The sequence below is a fragment of the Scyliorhinus torazame genome, chromosome 11 (assembly GCF_047496885.1).
Source record: "Scyliorhinus torazame isolate Kashiwa2021f chromosome 11, sScyTor2.1, whole genome shotgun sequence".
Taxonomy (NCBI): domain Eukaryota; kingdom Metazoa; phylum Chordata; class Chondrichthyes; order Carcharhiniformes; family Scyliorhinidae; genus Scyliorhinus; species Scyliorhinus torazame.
Window position 1 is genome coordinate 50,611,258 of NC_092717.1, and position 21,790 is coordinate 50,633,047.

The 21,790-nt window shown below is 42.3% G+C and overlaps 1 protein-coding gene across 3 annotated transcripts in view; it reads left to right on the forward strand.

Annotated features, from left to right (window-relative positions):
- Positions 1–21,280, forward strand: part of LOC140385276 (cyclin-dependent kinase 13-like) — a 113,872-nt gene extending 92,592 nt beyond the window's left edge. For 2 of the 3 annotated variants that reach the window (XM_072467235.1, XM_072467237.1), the window contains exons 13-14: positions 11,616–12,074; positions 17,793–21,280. In XM_072467235.1, coding sequence (XP_072323336.1) covers positions 11,616–12,074; positions 17,793–18,676 — 1,343 coding nt within the window. In that variant the 3' untranslated portion in view covers positions 18,677–21,280. The remainder of the gene's footprint in view (positions 1–11,615; positions 12,075–17,792) is intronic. The other variant, XM_072467236.1, reaches the window with a different exon arrangement.
- The last annotated feature ends 510 nt before the right edge of the window (positions 21,281–21,790 follow it).

Below are 21,790 nucleotides of genomic sequence, written 5' to 3' on the forward strand. Positions count from 1 at the left end.
TGACCCAGAGCCGGGATCGAGCCTGGGACCTCGGTGCAGTGAGGCAGCAGTGCTAACCACTGCACCACTGTGCTGTCTGATGTGGAAGCCTTTTTTGTCAGTAAGCTCAAGCATGATTGGTGAATGGGAAGTTGGTATCTGTGGTGGAAATGAGACGTGGCATGTTCAAGTGCCACAGCAAGGAATGTAAGGTTGGAAATAAAGAATTGATGCAAGGGGATTGATGATGTGATTTTGAATCAGGGAGACACGCTGAGGAAACATTATTATGTCAGCTAGCACAGGAGCCAGGAGTGGTGGCTGAATGTTAGGCGTTGGGTGGTGAGATCTAATGGATCTATTGGGCAAGTTGAGTTTGGAGAGTGAATGCAGGGAGAGTAAGTGGCAGAGACAACTCAGTCTGGAGTCTGAAGTATATCCTAAGCCACTACAACCTAGGCATTGGGTTTGTGGTGCAGATACTGTTACATTGGCAAACGTGGCAGTTAATATGTGCACATAGCAAGATCCGCAAAAAACAAATTAATTGTTTTTTGGACTGTTGATTGAGAAAGGCATGTTGAGTAGGACAAGCAGGGAATTGATCTTCAGTTTAAACCTTTATTCAAAAGCAGGACTATAACAATAGAAAACACATTACACAGCAGTGGTATATCATCAATTACCAAATAGTGTATAAGGGGGAGGATCAGTAATTAAAATATTGTTTGATTTGCAGTAGATATAGAAAAGGTGGAGGAACGAGTCAAATTACTCAACTGGAATAGGGATAATTTCAGTGACATCAAAATGGACTGGAATCATATTGGCAGATAAACAGTAAATGAGAAATGTGAGGGCTTCATCAAGGATGTAGCAGTGCAGGTGAGACACTCCCCAAAGCTAGTGACAACTAAAGATATCGAGATTAAAAGAAAACTGAGGTGGTTAAGTACCGGGTTCATAATTCAGGAGAGTTCCAAGCTGAATGTAAATGGGAGAGAAAGGAAATTTGAGGGGCAAAAAGAGCATGGGAGAATTATGAACCCGGTACTTATCAAAACCACCTCCGTTTTGTTTTAATCTCGATATCTTTAGTTGTCACTAGCTTTTGTCATAACCTTTTATAAACCCATAAATAGTAAATGGTCAGAGGAAGGGCAGAGCCTTTCAGGCAGCAAAAATGAGATCGATCTTTGGAGGCAGAGGGCATGGCCGAGGTACTAAATAAGCACTCTGCATCTGTCTTCACTAAAGGAGGGAATGCTACCAATGTTACAGTAAAGGAGGAGGTAGTAAAGAAATTGAAAAGGAGGTACTGAAAAGTTGGCAGTCCTCAAAAAGTAGAACAGTCACCCAGTCCGGACGGAATGCATCTTCGATTACTGATGAAAGCAAGGATGGAAATTGTGGAGGCTCTGTCCACAATCTTCCAATCTTCCTTAGATATGGGAATAGGCCAGAAAACTGGAAGGTTAAAAATGTTTACACTCGTACAAAAAGGGGGAGGGGGGGGGGGGATGAACCTGAAAACAGACCAATCTTCATAACACCAGTGGTGGAAAAATATTGAGACAGCCATTGGCGACAAAATAAATTGTCACTTGGAAAGATCTGGGTTGATAAGTGAAAGCAGCACAGATTTGTTAAAGGCAAGTGTTTGACTAACTTGATTGAATTCTTTGAAACAACAAAGAGGCGAACAGTATGTGGTTGATGTGCATATGGACTTTCAAAAAGCATGTGCTGAAGTACCATGTTGGTAAAATAAAAACCCATGGAATTAAGGGGCTACTGGCTTTGTGGATGCATGTGTGGCAACAGGACCTTGCTCCTTTTCATATTAATGACCTTGATATACAGCGCATAATTTCAAAGTTGTAGATGACACATAACTTGGAAATGTAGCAGGAGAGCATAGTGAAAGGGTGAGTTGCTTTGCAGAAATGAGAAGTACTATAAACTACATTCTGCATTTTTTAACAGGATGCAGAGAGACCTGGAAGTTTATGTACACAAAAACTTTGAAGGTGTAATAAGTCCACGGAGGCAGAAGTCCCTTCACCAGAATCCCTTTTAATAACAAAACCAACAGCAGTACGACCATGTACATTCAGCTTGCTGTCTACACTGGGAGTGCAGAGGATCTGACACTCCGTTATATGCAAAGAAGAGTTACCCTGATTGGCCCACTAATCAGGGAACTCTTATTTCAATTGGGCAATCTCAAAGGCCTCGTCTAAGTCATTACATAATGACAAATTTAGAGGGCCATTATGGAGACATATAGAATTGTTGGCTTTAGAAATATAAGCATCCAAGGACAAGGGAGTTGATGTAAATCTTTATAAAACCTTGCCTAGGCTGAGCTAAACTATTGTTAGATCAATTCTGGAACTTTAGGAAGGGTGTCAAGGCCGGGGAGAGTGAGTGCAGAACAGGATTACTAGAATGACTTCAGTTGCATGGAGAGAATGGAGAAACTAGGTTGCTCTATATAGAGCAGAAATGGTTAGGGGTGATTTGATAGTGTTCAAGATTGCAGAAGGTTTTGATTGAATAAATAAGAAGCAACTTTCTACTGGAAGAATCATCAGGAACAAGACACAGATTTACAATGATTGGCAAACGAACCAGAGGTGACATGAAAAAATGTATGCAACGAGGTATGATAATACATTGTGTTAAAGGTTGATTAAAGCAGATTCAATACAAAATGTTAAAGGGAGTTTTGGATAAATAAGTGGAGGAGGAAATTTGCAGGACTATGGGAAAAGATCAAGACGCTGTAACCATTGGATAGCTCTTTCAATGAGCTAACACAGGCATGTTGAAATGAATAGCTTCATTCTATGTGCACTTAATTTGGGGAATGGAGGTAGTGTCTGTCTAGTGTGCTTTGTTGAAGGTGCTAAAATTTTAGCTTCAATTACTAAAGCACATGAATTGCAAACCACATGAATTGCATTGACTCATTTTAATTTTTTTGCCCATCAGGGGTGTTCAAACTACAGCCTTGGCCTGTGAAACACAACCCTGTTTATGCTTTATTTCTTACTACAGGTTTTGGTGACTGGAGATTTCCAAAGATCTCTTTTTTTAATGCCTCATTGGGAGATAAATCCTAAATCAGAACTCCCAAGGAAGGCCATTCAACCCCTTGATCGTGTTTCACTGCTCAGTTAGATCAAGGCAGGTCTGTACCATTGATCCATTTGACACAAAAACCTTGTTGATCTAAGCCAGGCCCAGTCCCCCACCCTATCCCCGCAACCCCATGCATTGATCATGGCTATACCACCTAACCTGCACATCTTTGGACTGTGGGTGGAAACCAGAGCACCCGGAGGAAACCCACGCAGACATGGGGAGAACATGCAAACTCCACACAAACAGTCACCCAAGGCTGGAATTTAACCTGGGTACCTGGTGCGGTGAGGCAGAAGGGCTAACCACTGATATTTTCATGTTAATGAGAAGCAAGATTTGACCTTTGTAGGTGTCATGCCAGAATCCATGGTGTACTCCCAAGTGGCCTGTGAAAACAAAAGGCTTAAGCTTTCAGCTATGTACTCAAAGAATTTAAATATTTTGAGTGGTGTGCAGCAAAATGAGTTTACAGTCTGTAAATAGCTCCTGTGTAGTCATCATTTTATGATGCATAAGTATACTGTAGGATGCTAGAGATTTGGCTTAGCTTTATGCCTTTTATTTGTCTGTTTTCATGGTGAACGCAGGCTTCGATGGAGCTGGCGTGTGATTAATGGCCATCTCTCTGCTTTAACAATGTAATGCATTTGTTTTTATGGTTCTGTCAATTCTTTAACTTTTATTTGGGTTCTTGATGAAAAAAAGTTGGCAGGTGTAACAAATTAAGAAGATGTTACATAATAAAGCAATACTTTACAACCAGGTATATTTTGCAAGTCACACACTTTACTCCAAAGCAGCTTGGACAGGTCGACACTACTAATCTGGTCTGATTTCTTTCTTTTGTTTCTTCTCCTATCTTCTTTGAACTTGTATATCTGTGTACAGTACCCTAATCCCCCTCTAGCTCTCTTATCCATCATTTCTCCAAATTTATAAAGGCAGTTGACTCATACCATTCATAACACAGTCCTGGAAATGTCGTGGATGCTGAGTCATTGAATATATTCAAGATGAAGTTAGATATGTTTTTGGCCAGTAAGGGAATCATTTGTTATGGCGGGAAAGTGGAACTGAGATAGAAGATTGGCCATAACCTTATTGTATAGCAGAATAGATTTGAGGGGGCTATTTCTTATTTATGTTGCTTCCATGGCTATAACCATTATGCCAGTCAAAGCGGTGGTTAATCCTAAACAACAAGGACTTTATGAGCATCAGAAATGGGAAACTTCAGGACCAATCTAGTTAGATTACTCATGTTCTGCCATGCAAGCTTAGTTTTCTTGAAATAATTTAATTGACATTCTGCCACACATCCTGCCAGACAGTATTTCTATACCCAGAGGATTCACCTTAAACTCCAATCCATTAGTTATGTTACAATTCACTGCTTTTTGTCAATAATGAATGGCAGGTTTCTCGCTGCAGAAACTTGCAATGTGTAAGAAATATGGGTTTTTATAAATTTTCCTTTGTATTATAAATTTTATAATTGTGTGGCTTTTGGTAAGCAAAGAGTTAACTGCTGGGCTATGTTCTAATGGAAGATTGCTGCTTACATTGATTAGAATAGGCATAAATAAAGATGTCATGCAATGATTAGGGATAATGCGCTGTATGAAATTAGACATTTTATAGTGACAAAGGGTAAGAAGCTAGAACAATTCAGAATGATTAAGTGGAAATTAGAATAGTTTTTTTGAATATTGGGACCACAATTGTAATCTCCTCAGAGTGCATTTTTAAACATTGATGCTCATTTCAATCCATACATACCTGATAGAATCATTGTTCACTGAGCTTTCAAGTTTTATGACAGCTGCATATTTTAAAATTGTCCCTGTACTCCAGTTCCAAGTCTTAAAAGAATATCAAAAACAGCAGTGGTTTTGGTATGGACCACCTCTGTATACCTCACTCCAGTCCAAGAAACAGCCATTATCCACAGCTCTTTTTTCTATACCACGGCAAATTTTGCATCCAGGCTACTAGAACCACATAGTGCAAAAAGAGACCATTCAGCCCATCATGTCTGCACCGGCAAAAAAAGAGAATAAAATAAACTAGCTCATTTTAATCCCACTGTCCAGCACCTGGTCCTTTGCCTTGCAAGTTGCAGTACTTCGGATGCAGATCCAGATACCTTTTTAAAAAAAAATTCTAATTAAGGGGCAATTTAGTGTGACCAATTCACTTACCCTGTACATCATTGGGTTGTGGGGGTGAGACCCACGCAGACACTGGGAGAATGTGCATACTCCACATGGACAGTGATCCGGGTCTGGGATCGAACCCAGGGCCTTGGCGCCGTGAGGCAGCAGTGTGAGCCACTGTGCTGCCCCTGGATCCAGATACCTTTTAAATGAGTTAAATATTACAGCCTCAACCAGTAATTCAGACAGTGAATTTCAGATGCACACCACCCTCTGGGTGAAAAAGCTTTTCCTCACCTTCAATCCCTCAGCTAGAGGAAACATATCTTTCCTGTCTACCCTATCTTTGCCCCTCAAAATGTCATACCTCAATTAGGTCACGCCACAGCCTCCTCTGTTCTAAGGAAAACAACCTTGGCCTATTTAATCTTTCCCCATAGCTGCAATTTTCAAACGCTGGCAATATTCTTGTAAATCTCTGCACTCTCTCCAGAGCAAGTATGTTCTTCCTGTCATGCAGTGACCAGAACTGTACACAAAGTTCCAGCTATGGTCAAACCAGTATTTTATACAGTTCCGGCATTTATATCCTTGCTTTTGTATTTAATACCTCAACCAATAAAGGAAATAATTCCATATGCTTTCTTTACTACCTTATCCCCTGTCCTGCCACCTTCAGGAACCTGTGGGCATGCACACCGACATGTCTCACTTCCTCAATCCCTCTCAATATCTTCCTGTTATTGAGGATTCCCTTTCTTTGTTTGCCCTCACCAAATACATTACTTCACACTTTTTCACATTGAATTTCATTTGCCACTTTTCTGCCCACCCAGCCAAACCATTGATATAATTTGTGAGCTGACAGCTTTCCTCTTCGATTTTAAAAATAAATTTAGAGTACACAATTATTTTTTTCTAATTAAGGGGCAATTTTAGCGTGGCAAATCCATCTAGCACACCTTTTGGGGTTATGGGGGCGAGACTCACGCAGACGCGGGGAGAATGTGCAAACTCCACATGGACAGTGACCCAAAGCCGGGGTCGAGCTCTTGTCCTCAGTGCCGTGAGGCAGCAGTGCTAACCACTGCGCCACCATGCTGCCCTAGCTATCCTCTTCATGATAAACTACACCGCCAATTTTTGTGTCATTTGAGAATTTCCCGATTATGCCTCCTGCATTACAGTCTAAATTATTAATATATACAACAAACTGCAAGGGCCCCAACACAGCCCTGTGGAACACCACTGGAAACCGCTTTCCATTCGCAAAATCACCCATCGGCCATTATCCTTGTTTCTTGTCACTAAGCCAATTTTGGATCCAACCTGTCACCCTCCCTTGTATCCGACGAGATCGCACTTTCCAACTAGCCTCCCATGTGAGACCTTGTCAAATACTTCAGTTAAATTCATGTAGACAATATTCACTGCATTCCCGTCATCAATCCTTTGTTACTCAAAAAAATCTATTAAATTACTAAGACACGATCATCCCCGAACAAAAAACATCTTTGATTAATCTATCTGTGCCTTTCTTTTTTTTAATATAAATTTTGAGCTCCCAATTTTGTTTTCCAATTAAGGGGCAATTTAGTGTGGCCAATCCACCCACGCTGCTCATCTTTAGGTTGTAGGGGTGAGACCCACGCAGACACTGGGAGAATGTGCAAACTCCACATGGACAGTGGCCCGGGCCAGAATCAAACCCGGGTCCTCAGCGCTGTGAGGCAGCAGTGCTAGCCACCGTGCCACCCCTGTCTGTGCTTTTCTAAGTGACAATTTAACCTGTCTCTCAGAATTGCTTCCAATAATTTGTCCACCACCAAAATCAGGCTGACTGCCCTATAATTTTCTGACCTATCCCTTCCGCCCTTTTTAAATAATGGTACAAAATCCGTAGACGTCCAATCCTCTGTATCAAGCAACATTATTTGTTTAAACAGTGAAGTCTTGTGGCTTCGCTCTTTCAGTAAGCAACAAGGATTTCAAGATTTCTCTTAAAATGTTAGTGGTCTCTGCAAGGATTGTAACACAATCTTGACTTCCCTCGGCAACCTCAGATGTATCCCATCAAGGTGGGGTGAATTTCCAATCTTTCTAAAAGTGCCTCTACATTTACCTCATCCAGTATCCTGAAAAACGTCTTGTTTGCCGTATCACTGGAAAACACCTCTTTGGTAAAGCTCAATCATGCCGTTATCTCCACCAATTAAAGCATGTGTTAAGGAGCATAATTAGGCCATTCGGCCCATCGGGTCTTGTCCGGCATTCCCTCATGGCTGATATGTTCCACATCCTCATTCGCTTGCCATCTTCCTATAACCCCTGATCCCCTTATTAAACAAGAACACCAGATGTGTGCTTGAGGTGCTGTTACCTATAGAGCTGCAGGCCAAGGGCTGGAAGGTGGAATTAGACAGTATAGTTCTTTCTTAGAACATAAGAACTAGGTGGAGGCAATTTTGAAGCCTGCTCCACCGTTCAATATGATCATGGATGATCTCATCTTGGCCTCAACTCCACTGCCCTGTCCATTCTCCATAACCCTTCAACCCGTTACTGATTAAGAATCTGTCTTTCTCTTCAAATTTACTCACTGTCCCAGCATCCTCTGGGGAAGCGAATTCCACAGATTCACAACCTTTTGGGAGAAGTAGTTTCTCCTCATTTTCTGTTTTAAATTTGCTGCCCCTTATCCTGTAACTGCGACCTCTCATTCTAGAATGTCCCACAAGAGGAAGCAGCCACTAAACATTGATCTACATTTTAGCCACTAATTAATCCCACCGATCCTTTGATAGCTCTTTTAAGGGGATGCAGTGGCATAGTGGTATTGTCATTGGACGAATAATTCAGAGACTCTGGGTAATGCTCTGGGGACCCGAGTTCAAATCCCACCTGGGCAGATGATGAAATTTGAATTCAATAAAACATAATTGGTATTAAAGCTCTAATGATGACCATAAAACCATTGTCGTAAAAGCCACCTGTTTCACTAATGCCCTTTAGGGAAGGAAGGCTGTCATCCTTACCTGGTCTGGCCTACATATGACTCCAGACCTACAACAATGTGGTTGACTCTTAAATGCCGTCAGGGAAGGGCAATAAATGCTGACCCAGCCAGCGATGCCCACATCCCGTGAATGAAAAAGAAAATGTCTATAGATAGCATCTGGGCTCCCTTTTATGTTATCTGCCAATTTATTCATACTGTCTCTTTATCCCTCATTTTTCTCCCCCACTTCTACTCTCTTACCTTTTATATTTAGCCTGATTTTCCTTGTATTTACACGCCAACAGATGTTAAAACCCCCCTTTTCTTCTTTTTACTCCGTAATCTCTTCATCACCCACAGAGCTCTGACTTTGGTTGACCACCTTTTTCACCTTGTGAGAATGTACCTAGGCTATACCCAAACAATCTCTTCTTTAAAGGCCACGTATTGCTCTATTACATTGCTGACTGCAAGTTTTTGATTTCAATTTACCAAGGCCAGGTCCAACACCATTTGAATTTTCTTTTTTATTCGTTCATGGGACATGGGCCTTGCAGGCTGTGCCAGATGGGCAAGATGGGCATTTATTGTCCATCCCTAATTGCCCATTAGTGGACATTAGTGAACCAGATGGGTTTTTATGACAATCAACAATGGTTTCATGGTCATCACTCGACATTTAATTCCAGACTTTTATTGAATTAAAATTTCACCATCTACAGTGGTGGGACTTGAACCTGGGTACTCTGGGGTCCATTTCTAGTCCAGTGACAATACCACTGCGCCATCGCCTCCTGTTTAATTACCCTTCATCTAAAGTAGTTTTATTTGAGATTGCACCTTGTCCATAACCGATCGGTACCTCATCATAGAATTCATAGAATTTACAGTGCAGAAGGAGGCCATTCGGCCCATCGAGTCTGCACCGGCTCCTGGAAAGAGCACCCTATCCAAGGTCAACACCTCCACCCTATCCCCATAACCCAGTAACCCCACCCAACACGAAGGGCAATTTTGGACACTAAGGGCAATTTATCATGGCCAATCCACCTAACCTATTACATTGGTGTAATATGGTGGTTTGATCTCTGTTTCTCAGATGCTCCTCCACTGTTGCATTCTTCACTTCGTTCCTTAGAACTAGACCCTCCAATATTCCCTCATTGGGCAAGAATAATACTGATCAAATTGCTGCCTCACGATGCCGAGGTCCCAGGTTTGATCCCGGCTCTGGGTCACTGTCTGTGTGGAGTTTTTACATTCTCCCCGTGTTTGCGTGGGCTTCGCCCCCACAACCCAAAGATGTGCAGGTAGGTGGATTGACCACGCTAAATGACCCCTTAATGGGAGAAAATGAATGCGGTACACTAAATGTATTTTTAAATAATAATACTGATCAAGAAATTTGTGTAAAGACATATCAGAAATTCATTCCACTCTTTGTCATTAACACAAACACTGCCCCATTCAATATTGGAGTCGTTTAAGGTACCTATTAACCCGACAGTTCATGCACCTCTGATTTTTAAGCATATCCGCTCCTCTATCTCACTTTTTGGTAGCCTATAAAGTATATTGTTGCTAACTTTTGGTTGGCTCTTAAATGTTGCCCGTTGTATCTTTGCTTAATTTGCTCTGTTTCTATAACCTTTGCTCTAGAGTCGCCAGGTATCTTTATGATACCACCACGAGGTTCAAGTTCAAGTACAGATCAATAACTCAACACACCAATTAGTAAGATTCAAATCAAAACACATTTATTATACACAGTCAATCACTACTCATGCATAAAAGTCTACTTTCTAGACTATCTCTATTCTATAGGCATATATTTAGCTTTGGACTGGCCCACCAGTTCAGGGGAACAAATGGCCTTTCGTTCGGGTTCTGAACCTGCAGGCTTCAAAGCTGGTACAGACTAATAGCTAGGAGCGCCTATCTCGTAGCGTGTGTTGGCTGGAGACTTACTTGGTTGGTGCAGCAACTTAGGCAGTTCACTGTCCAGGTTTGGTTCGATCTGCTGAGTGACCCTGCCAAGAAGGACGATTTGAACTTGGGGACTCTATTTTATAGTCCCCAGGGGCTTCACCCCCCTTTGGGGCGGAACCCGTACCTGGTTCCAAGTGATTGGACTACATTTCGATCACTTGGATCGATATCTCCAATACTGGAATTATTCCCTGATCGCTGGGCTGTCCCTGAGTGTCCGTTGGCCTTCCTTTGCCTTGGCTCCTGCTGGCGTCGAGGAGTCTGGCTTGGCCTTATTCACCTTAAATGTTTCCATTGTACCCGGGGATCGCTCATTTGTGTGCAGATGTCTGTGAGTTTCAGTGCTGTCTGGGCTTTTGCAAGTTCTAATACGCAGGATTTTTGCACTTGCTAGTTTTTGCCTGTGTTGGCTGAATTTCCCTGTAGTCTTTGCGGATCTCCATTTTAAGTCGGGAAGTGGCCAACCCACGTGGCTACAATATCAAGTAGCATAATGGCTTCTTCCAATGTTTCTCAACTTTAACCAAGTAGATTCTGTCCTTGCTTCCTCAAGGGCGTTTTCTTTTTCTCTATAATATCCTTAATCAAACTCTTCTTTCCCCGTCGTCCCTGAATACCTTGCCTTGAGGAATACTACGTGGCCAAACCTCCCTTTTTTGTGCCTGTCCTCCATTATCACTATATTATATTTCCACATGTCTGTGTTTGCATCTGTGGATCACCAACCTTATTAACCACGCTTTATACGTTTGCAAATATCCATTTCAAACCTAATTTCGACCTCCTCATAATTTCTGTGATCCCACATAATTGTTATTTCTAACTCTAATCGCTGCCCTCAGAGCTCTGGGGAAGGTGTCCATGGACGTAGAACTTGCCTGTTAGTTCCCACTATCTAATCTCCAGTTACTACGTGGTCCTATGCTTTGCTGTCCCCACCTCCCCATGCCATGCATTATGTAACCAGGTTTGAGATTGCTGTCTTTCAAGGATTTTTCACCAATAATTAATGCTGAATACCATTTTCTGAATGCCACACGCCTGAAGGAATGTTTGCCAAATGCATTTGCCATCATGACTTGCTGAGGATACCATATTTACTTGATTTGTTTAACATTATTATCCAGTATGGTTATAATTGCTTGATGTGCATAACATAATTAGCCAGTGCAGTTGTCATATATATCAATCTTTGTAATATTTAACCGTTGCCGTATTTACTAACATGCTTTGCATGTTTGAAGGTTGTTTCAATTTTGTTTTAAGGCTTAATTTACAAGTCACTGCTGTTAAAGCCTTTCTATTTGCTGGGCAGTTAATGCGATTTGATTTTTTTTCTGCAGGGAGTAAAAGCACTGGACAGCCACTGAACCAGACTGACCTGGCCATCCTGCTGAATCTGTTGAGATCCAAGAACAGTCTTAGTTTGGCACATCTGGCTCAAATCCTGAATATTAAAGTGAATCCTGAGACCCAGCAGCAACTCAGCACAGTTAACCTTCCAGCCGGAGTCCTAGTGGCAGCTGCTAAACAGCAACAGGAGGTAGAAAAACCCGCACTGGTAACACCATCTGTGACAGCTCAACCCCCGCCACCTGTGACACAGCCAGCACCGAAAAGTGAGCCTGATGCTGCTCAGGCAGCCATCCAGAGCGCACTTGCTGTTTTACTAGCTCAGCTGATTAAGACACCGCAGCCAAAAGAAAAAGAAATTGTCACAGAGACTACTGCCACTGATATCGAGATACCCGCTCAACCACCAGAACCCCCGGATCCTCCTGAGCCTGTCGCTGCTATCGCTGGTATGTGAGCATGTGATCTCTTTCACTTTGGAGGAATTTGTTTTAGATGTTACTACCAATGATAACATTTGTGGCAGTTCTCTTCACACACATTGTATACAAGCAAAGCCCATCCTTTTTTAAATATAAATTTAGAGTACTCAATTATTTTTTTTTTCCAATTAAGGGGCAATTTAGCATTGCCAATCCACCTAACCTGCACATCTTTGGGTTGTGGGGGTGAAACCCACGCAGACATGGGGAGAATGTGCAAACTCCACACGGACAGTGACCCCTGGCCGGGATTCAAACCCGGGTCCTCAGCGCCGCAGTCCCAGTGCGAACCACTGCGCGCCACATGCCGCCAGCAAAGCCCATCCTAATGGTTCGATTCTCTTCTTCCCTCCTGCCTCTTGCCTCCACCCTCTTCCCATGTTCCCATCAATGTGCAAGTTTAACTAGTACGTTTAATTTGACTTGTGAAGTACCACAGCTGAGCGTACCCCCATCCTTGCCTGTCTTTTGGTATGTTTTTCTAATGGGGTTGCTGAATAATAACTGCAGCAAAGATTTTGAATCCGTTTGCACACTTTTTAGTGAAGACCAAAGCAATCTCACCTGCTGCCTAGATGACAACAATGTAATCAGAACAAATGAGCGACTTTCCTGTCTATATGAAGCCGTGCAGCACCACCAAATGTTTTCACCATTTGAGTCGGTAGGACATTGACTGTCCCAAAATGAGACTTCTGTATAATAGGGGAGATGAAAGTGATTACCCTTGACATCAAGGTAGTATTTGACAAAGAGCCCTGGCAAAATTGAAGCCAATAGGAATCAGGGGCAAGCCCTCCACTAGTTGGAGTCATACCTAGTACAAAGGAAGATGGTTTTGGGGGGCCAACTATCATAGTATCAGGATATTGATCCAGGGTAGTGTCCCAAACCCAACCATGCTTAATCAATGACCTTCTGTTCTTCATAAGGTCAAAAATAGGGATGTTTACTGATAATTGCGCAATGTCTAGTACGATTCGCAGCTCATCAGATACTGAAGCAGTCCGTGTCCATGTGCAGCAAGGCATGGACAGCACTCAGGCTTGAACTAATAAGTGTCAAATAACCACACAATTGCCAAACAATGACCACCTCCAATAAGAGAATCTAACCAGCCCCCTTTGAAATTCAGTGACATTGCCATCACTGAATCTCCCACTATCACTGTCCTGGGAGTTATAGTTGACCAGAAACTGAACTATGCTAACCATATAAGCACTAGCTACAAGAATAGGTTAGAGGATTTTGAGGGTTGTAACTCACCACCTGACTCCCCAAAGCCTCTCCATCTACAAGGTATAAGTCTGAGTGTGATAGAATAGTCTTCACGTACTTGGATGAGTGCAGTTCCAGCAACACTCGAGAAGCTTGACACCATCAAAGACAAAGCAGTGCATTTGTCCAGGGGCACAATCAAACAGTTTAAAGATTTGCTCCGTCGACAACCAACACACAGTGGCAGCAGTGTGTGCCATATGCAAGGTGCACTGCAGCAATTCACCAAAGCTTCTTCGACAACACCGTACAAATTTGTGACCTCGACCACCTAGAAGGTCATGGACATAGATGCATAGGAAAACCACCACCTGCAAGTTTCCCTCCAAGCTCCACATCATCCTGACTTGTAACTGTACTGCAATTCCTTCACTTGTTGCTGGGTCAAAAACCTAGAACTCCCTTTCCAGCAGCACTGTGCATGTACTGCATCAGTTTGAATTCACCACCAACGTCTCGAGGGCAGTTAGGGATGAAAACAAATGCTGACTGTGCCAGTGGCACTACATCCCAGTAAAGAATTTTTAAAAGTCCTTGAGACTTCAGATAGAGTTAATCTGATTCAAAACCGGCTTCAGTCAGCTGCAGCTTTAGAGGAATGTCTATTGGCTCTGTGAAGAGGGCAGGGCAAATGCATAAACTGACTAGGGGAGCCAGTACAAACTGACTAGATCCATCAACATGCTTGGGTACAGGGTTTTGGTTGTGCATGCTGCTTGTATTTGGAAGTTAACCAGGTCAAAGGGCTTCGCTAGCGTTACAAGAGTATTTAACTCAACAGCAGCTAGAGTGAAACAGCAGAACATACCAATTTGTTATCATTTGGCCAAACCTTCAGTGACATGTCATAAAGGAAGGCAGTCTCTGCAATGAATGGGCTTTTGTGATACAAATTTGAGGTTGATTAGGAATCTAATCATGGGTGACACAGTGGTTAGCACTGCTGCCTCACGGTGTCAGGGACCCAGGTTCGATTCCGACTCGGGTGACTGAGTTTGCAACTTCTTCCCGTTTCTTGTATTTAGTGCTTATATGGTGCTCCTGTTCCTTCCCACAGTGCAAAGATGTGCAGGTTAGATGGATTGGCTATGCTAAATTGCCCCTAGGTGGGGTTACAGGGTTAGGGTGGGGGATTGGACCTAGGTGGAGTGCTCTTTCAGAGGGTCAGTGCAGACTCGATGGGTCAAATGACCTCCTTCTGCACTGTATGGATTCTATGACTAGCAAGTATCTCAAAGTACATTTTATTCAAAAAAATAATGAATTAGAATCATACAGCACAGAAGACCATTCGATCCATTATACCCATGCTAGCTCTTAGGAAAAAACAGTCAGAAGTCTTACAACACCAGGTTAAAGTCCAACAGGTTTGTTTCAAACACTAGCTTTCGGAGCCCTGCTCCTTCCTCAGGTTCGGAGCAGTGCTCCGAAAGCTAGTGTTTGAAACAAACCTGTTGGACTTTAACCTGGTGTTGTAGACTTCTTACTGTGCTCACCCCAGTCCAAGGCCGGCATCTCCACATCATGAAAAAACAGTTCAGTTATTCCCACTCCCTTTCACTTTTTCCATAACGCTGCAAGTTTTTCCTTTTTAAGTATATATCCTGTTCCCTTTTGGCAGTTATTGGTGCATCTGCTTAAACCACCCTTCCAGGTAGTTCTTTACAAATTGCCTCCTCGTATCTTCTCTGGCTCTTTTGTCAGTTCCTTCAATCTGCGTCCTCTAGTTGTGACCTTCCTGGTAGTGGAATCAGTTTCTGCTTAAACACTCTGGGCACAATCTAACAAAAAAAAAAACAGAGTCTGTTCTGGGCAGGAATAAAGGGGTCATTCACGGCGATACAAGCGGTGGAAACGGCCCCACGATCTAACAACACTTTATTGTTTGGTGGCTCAGCAGGGAATGGCCCCAGTGGCCAAACTCAGTCGCACTTCCTGCACTGAGGAGCTCCGCTCTCTGAAACTGGAACTCCATAGTGCAGGGGGAGATCAGGTGCCACTTTTAAATGGCACCCCGATCTCTCGACCCCCCCCACCCCCCCAAACTCACCAATAATGGGTCTGCTGCCCCCCCCCCCCACCCCCGGATACTGCGCCTCACATGGGCAGGGCACCCCCAGGCGCAATCCTTGTGTGGACAAAATGCCAGCCTGGTGCACTGGCCTTGCCAGGCTGGCTTGCAGGTGGCACCGCCAGGGTACCCAAGTGATGGTGCCTATGTGGGACCAGCAATGCCAGCGTGTCACCCTCCCCAGAGGCTAACCACCCGCAGGCCTCCAGTCCCCTGGGAGATCTGGAGTGCGCGCCCCCACCAAGTGCCGTCCCGCCTAGTCCCCGTTTGTGTGGACCAGTTCTGAACAGCGCTCGCCTAAGTTCTGGGCGAATGGTGGGCACGGTAGCACAGTGGTTAGCACAGTTGCTTCACAGCTCCAGGATCCCACGTTCGATTCCTGGCTTGGGTCACTGTCTGTGCAGAGTTTGCACGTTCTCCCTGTGTCTGCGTGGGTTTCCTCTGGGTGCTCCGTTTTCCTCCCACAGTCCAAAGATGTGCAGGTTAAGTGGATTGGCCATGCTAAATTACCCTTTGTATCCAAAAAAAGGTTAGGTGGGGATAGGGTGGAGGGTCGGGGCTTAGGTAGGGTGCTCTTTCCAAGTGCCAATGCAGACTCGTTGGGCTGAATGGCCTCCTTCTGCATTATAATTTCTATGATTTTTCAAGGCAAAGGGGGTTAGCTCCCAAAGCCTCGGGTAGATCTGCCGAGCGAATATTAGAGTGAGACTAGTTGTTCACTCTAATTTGGAAATTTGACAAATACCGATCAGCCCAAAATGGGCGGGATCCAGTTCACGACTTCTCACGAGATCCCTTTCGATCTCATGAGGCGTGGTGAGCCAGGTAAATCCTGGAAGCGGCCTCTCCCAGCATCTACTGGCCACGTCGTGCCCCGGGAGCGGCCAGTAGATCGGGCCCTCTGGCTAACCAAACAATTTTGAATGCCTCTCATGCAAGTACCATTTTAGTAAATCTCCTCTGCACCCTTTCTAAAGTGTGGCACCCAAACTTGGACATAATACTCCATATGAGGCTTATAAAAGTTTATTCGTTTTTGTACTCGTACCTCCATATATAAAACCCGGGGACCTGTCTGCTTTTTTCGGATATAGTTTTACCAACTTGCCCTCCAATCTCTAAAGATTTCTGTGAGTAGGCTTCCAGGTTCACTGTTCCGAAAACCTGCTTAAAATTTTAGCTTTCATCTTCATTGCATAAGGCATAGTTCCTAGGAAATGATTTTTTAAACCTCTTTACCACTGATTCTATTTGTAAAAGTACAGCACTTAAAATTAGGATCTCTGTGTTTTATTGTTTGTGTATTAAATGTAATCTCTTAACTGTTAATTTAGTCTGTACACATTTGTTTGATAATATACCATTGAACATCTTCCGAAGGTGATTGGAGAATGTGGAGATCAGTCCACCTGATCTCGGATGCCTGATATTGCAACATTAAAGTAAAACTGTATGGAAGTTCATAGAATCCCTACAGTGCAGAACGAGGCCATTTGACGCATCGAATCTGCAGCGACCCTCTGAAAGAGCACTCTCGGCCCACTCCCCCGACCTATCCTCATAACTCCACCTAACCTGCACATCTTTGGACACGAAGTGACAATTTTAGCATGGCCAATCCATACAGTACTCTGGTACCATGTCATTCGTATTCACTGGGACATGAGAGTTATTTGAGCCTTGGAGGCAGTTCAGCCAAGAGCCATGATACTGATCCCCATCATGTTACAAGGAGAAACTTTAGCTTTTGAGCCTTGTAAAGAAGTGCATGAGAGGCAATCTTAAACGCAAGATGGTAAACTCTAGAAAAGGTAGATTCAGAAATTTTAGCACAAACTAAATTCCACCAAGGCCAAGGTGCTATGGTTCCAACTAATAAAAGATAAATTTACAACTAAAAGCATGAATACAAACACAATCAGTAAATACATGCTGGGTGAAGTGGTGGAAACAAAAGCCAAGAAATCACTGAAGAAATGGCCGTCTTCACCTGTAATTGTTTTGTGAACTTCTGAAAAGGATAATAGTTCATTTTGAGTACAGCAGTTATAAGGACAGAGGCACGATGCATTGATGAGTCTGTCTGCTTATGGAGACAATTCTGTTGTGAGCTAGAGATGGCGACCAGTAGTAGAACGTTCAGAGAACTATAATTCGAAATTTTCTCTGAGCTTATTGCAAAGAAAGTACGGAATTCAGTGTTTTGAGCTTTTGACCAATTTGGGTATAAAGTGAGGTTAATGCACTTGTGTATGGTTTAGAATCTATCGGCTTAATTCCTAGGTTTAAGTTGAACCTTTTTATATATGTAATTGTCAAAATGCCAATGTATGTAGTTTCAGATTTCAACGATGACTCTACTAGACAGTCGGACCTTAGCATCCCAGACCAATCACCTGTCCATGAACATCCTCGAATCCTGCCTCCAGACCAGAGACCTCCGGAGCCACCAGAGCCACCGCCTGCTTCATCAGATGGGAACTTTCAGGCTGAGGAGCAGCACAGTGCCATTCCTTGCTCCACGAGTGATCCAACTGCAGGTGTGAAGGCAGCCCTTTTAGAGCTTTTAGCTCATCACCAAGCCCAGGAACTGGGACAGACAACTGTTGACTATCGATCAAGTGGTAACCTTAGAAGTGCTGCAGATTACGGGGATGGATTTGGGGCATCCTGTTCGTCCAATAACTTCAATAGTGATGGGTACACCAGCAGACTTGGCAGCAGTGGGGGAAGGGCCACCTTCCTGGGTAGTGCGGATGCCCCTAGTCACTCGCTTCTGGATAATGTATCATCTGCATTCAGTGCTCCATCATCTCATGCTAGTAGTGCGCACTTGCATTCTGGCTATTCAGAGGCCTTTTCTAGCTCAGTCACAGGTTATGGAGAAGGGATTAGTTATCTCAGCAGCAGTGCTATGCAGTTTACAGGCGATAAAGACCACCGATTTGAATACAGCCGCAGTGCTATGCCCCCGTTGGGCAGTAGTGGAAGTAATCCAGCAGCAATACCTGAAAGTACTAACAATGCAAATGTGCCTCTTGCCACAAAACTGCAGAATTATGGGTATGTTGCCAACAGACAAGATAACCTAGCCGCCAGTGGCCCTCTTCATGGACAGAACTGGGGATCCCCTGGGCGTGGAGCAGGTTATTCTCATGCCTACAGTGGCCGTATTAGCACATCAACAATAGGAGGACGAGGCAGAGGTTTACCATATTGATTTCCAAACCAGACTTTATATAGTATACATGAATGATACACTGATAAACAGCTGGGAAGTCCTCTGCATAGCTGTGGTTTGTACCAGGGATTTTTTAAAAATGTAAAATGTACATTTGAATACAAAAGTTATTAGATTTGACAAATTTGAAGTATTCCATTGCAAAACCAGTTTGTACATGCGGAGAAGTAATGAAGAAAACACTAGGCTTCTCTCATGAACTGCAATATTTTTCTTCTCCTCCGTTCTGCAATTCTGTTTTTTAAAAGATTATTTTTATGATTGTACATCACTTTTCCCCTTTTGACCAGTTATACCCGTTTGTATTATAGCAGTTTTGAAGAGAATGGTGTTTCTAGGCTGGCTGACATTTGAGGTACTTTTGGCTAAAACCTAGCAAGACCATGGTCATAACATTGGCAAGAATTCTGTACATTAATTGCTTCTATGAATTTGGACCAACTGTCTACTATCTGTGAGCTGCTAGACTCTGCAAGGCTCTTAAGTAGTGTGCTTTTATTAAAAAAAATCTTATTATTGGCAGGTAACTGTCAGTTCTTAAGCTTGGCATTATTGAAGCAAATGTGATGAATTCACATTGTATCTGAGCTAAAAACACCAATTTGGTTTACCCTATTTATAGAAGGACAGCAGATATGTGGTCCTTTTTTAAAAAAAAAAGTCGTCCGAAGCTTTGAGTAAAGTCCATAGAAACTGAATTGTTGCCTTGTTTTGTAATTCTACTTTTTTTTCGGACAATACTTACTAAAATAAGAAATACAAAAATAAAAAGCAGCAAACAACTGGTTGCATCAGTATTTTCTGTGGGTCTTTCTATTCATTCATTTGGGCAATTTACGTCTGCCTGTTGTAAAAAATGATTTACATTCATAATGCTGTCTAGTAAACACAAGCTAGGTTTGGAAAAGGGGTCATCTTCAATGGAGATCTATGCACATTTGGTGAACTTATCCCAACAATTCGTGGTACAAGGTAATTCTTACATCACAAAATATGGCGATGTCCTTTGCATTGGTAGTTACAATTTGAAGTAAAACTTCATGTATGTGATAACTTATAAAGGAGGACTTTGTAATTCAATCACTAACCAAGTTCATAAACTCACTTTAGTTGCACCGTGGTTGTTTTTTTAACGAGGTCCTGAGACCTTGTTTATTTAGAAGCATTCATTATCTGTTAAAAATAATCCAAAATAGTCAAGAGGCAACCTGTAACAAAAGAAGTATTACTTACTTCGGTTTACACTTGTTCTAGGCATTTCTTTTAACTGTGCTTCTGCCACTAAAGAAGGAACCGATTCCATTTGAAAAAAGCCAATATATAATGGACTTTTTGTTTCTAAAGTTTTGTTTTGCCTTTGGACCATAAAAGACCGTAACATGAATTGCAGCCAATACTCCTCATGAGGTTAACGTTTTGCAGATGTATTGAACTGTCAAGAATTCCTGCCGTTCAATTTATATGGAAGTTAAAAATTGTATGTTTTTGGTAGACAGGATCATTGTAGGACAAGATGCTCCTGGTCCTGGTTCACTGATCTGCTCAACATAATTTATTCAAGCACCAGCTCCTACTTTGCCCAATCCGCACTACGTATCGTTACAGTGAAATAGCTGCTGTGTGTTCCGCTGGCATGCTTGACTTTACAAACATGCATATTTTGTATTGGTTCAATCCCATCAAAAGCGTGTCAATGACCAATACACCAGTGAAAATGAATGCCAAAATTAATACTTCACGCTGCAGAATTTCAAATGATATGATCAGCAAACTTACAAATCTAGTCTATTTGTGTTGAGCAAATTTCCAACCGTGAACTAATCTGGCATGGATATCTAAAATTATCACCCTATTGATCTCAAAGTGCAGTTCAAATACGCAAGGATATTAATTGCCCTTTGGTGGGAGAAAATTGGTGTGTGTGTGCTGAGTTGCAGATTTTCCAGTTTTTGAAGCATTATTTTCTCCACTGACACAATCCTGTTATGAATCAGTTACAATTTCTGTACTCTGCTGAACATTTTGTTGATTGAAATAATAAATGTACATTTCAAGTTTATTTTGTATTGCTCCATTTCCTGTGCTTTGCAGTCCTGACTTTTATGCTTACAGTATGATAAAAGACCTCAGGTGCCCAAACATTACAGGACATCCATATCTATTGTGGTGAAATAATGCTGTCCAGTGCAGGAAACCTTGACACATTTGTATAAATTGAGACCTGTATTTTTTTGTTTAAGTTTCACTGTCATGCATTGAAGGCACAGGTTAGACATCATTCCAAAATTGTAATATACTCGGGGATAAATGGACACATTCATATTTTAACGCAAACCCAGGTGTGAAATGTTTGGCCTCCCAAGCTAAATCAGTTGTTTTATTTTCACATTTTCAGGATGTCTTCTATTGACTTATTTCATCTCCACTTCAGAAGAATTCAAAAAAAGAAAAAACTATTTATACTGTAATATGTTTTATGAATACTATGGCCTTTTCAAAGAGTTTCGCGCAATTTGTTAAAAGATTGAATTCTGGCATTGTAATTTTGTATGGATCTGTAAATAAAGATGGAGATTAATTTCTGCAGAGCCTCTGTTTGTCTACAATACCTATGGATGTTGGAATCCTTTGGATGTCAGTCTGTTAAATATGGAGCTAAATAGCAACCAGCAGTTTAAATCTGCTCTAGTTGTGCTGTAACAATTTATTATACGTCCAGGAAAGGTTTTATCGATAACATTTAAGATCATTAAATGATTGGAAAGTGGCTCAAACCTCAATAAGAGAGGTTTTGCAGGAATTTTAGGGACACAGAATGTGGTAAATGATTTGAAAAATTGTCAAAAGGGGCAGTGAACGCAGATTCATGGAACAATTGAATAAAAGATTGAGGACCCGAGTATTAGCTTTTGGAACTAGACAAATGGACAGCAGCCGTTGTCCTGCAATAAGCTTTATAAATTAAAGTTTAAATCAATAAGCTGACCTTTATTACATGTTGTCAGGGTAAAGGTTCTCTACAACCCTCTCAATAACCCAAAGCAGAAAAACTGGTTCCCTGATGAAACTTAAGGCATTTAAATTTCATCAGAA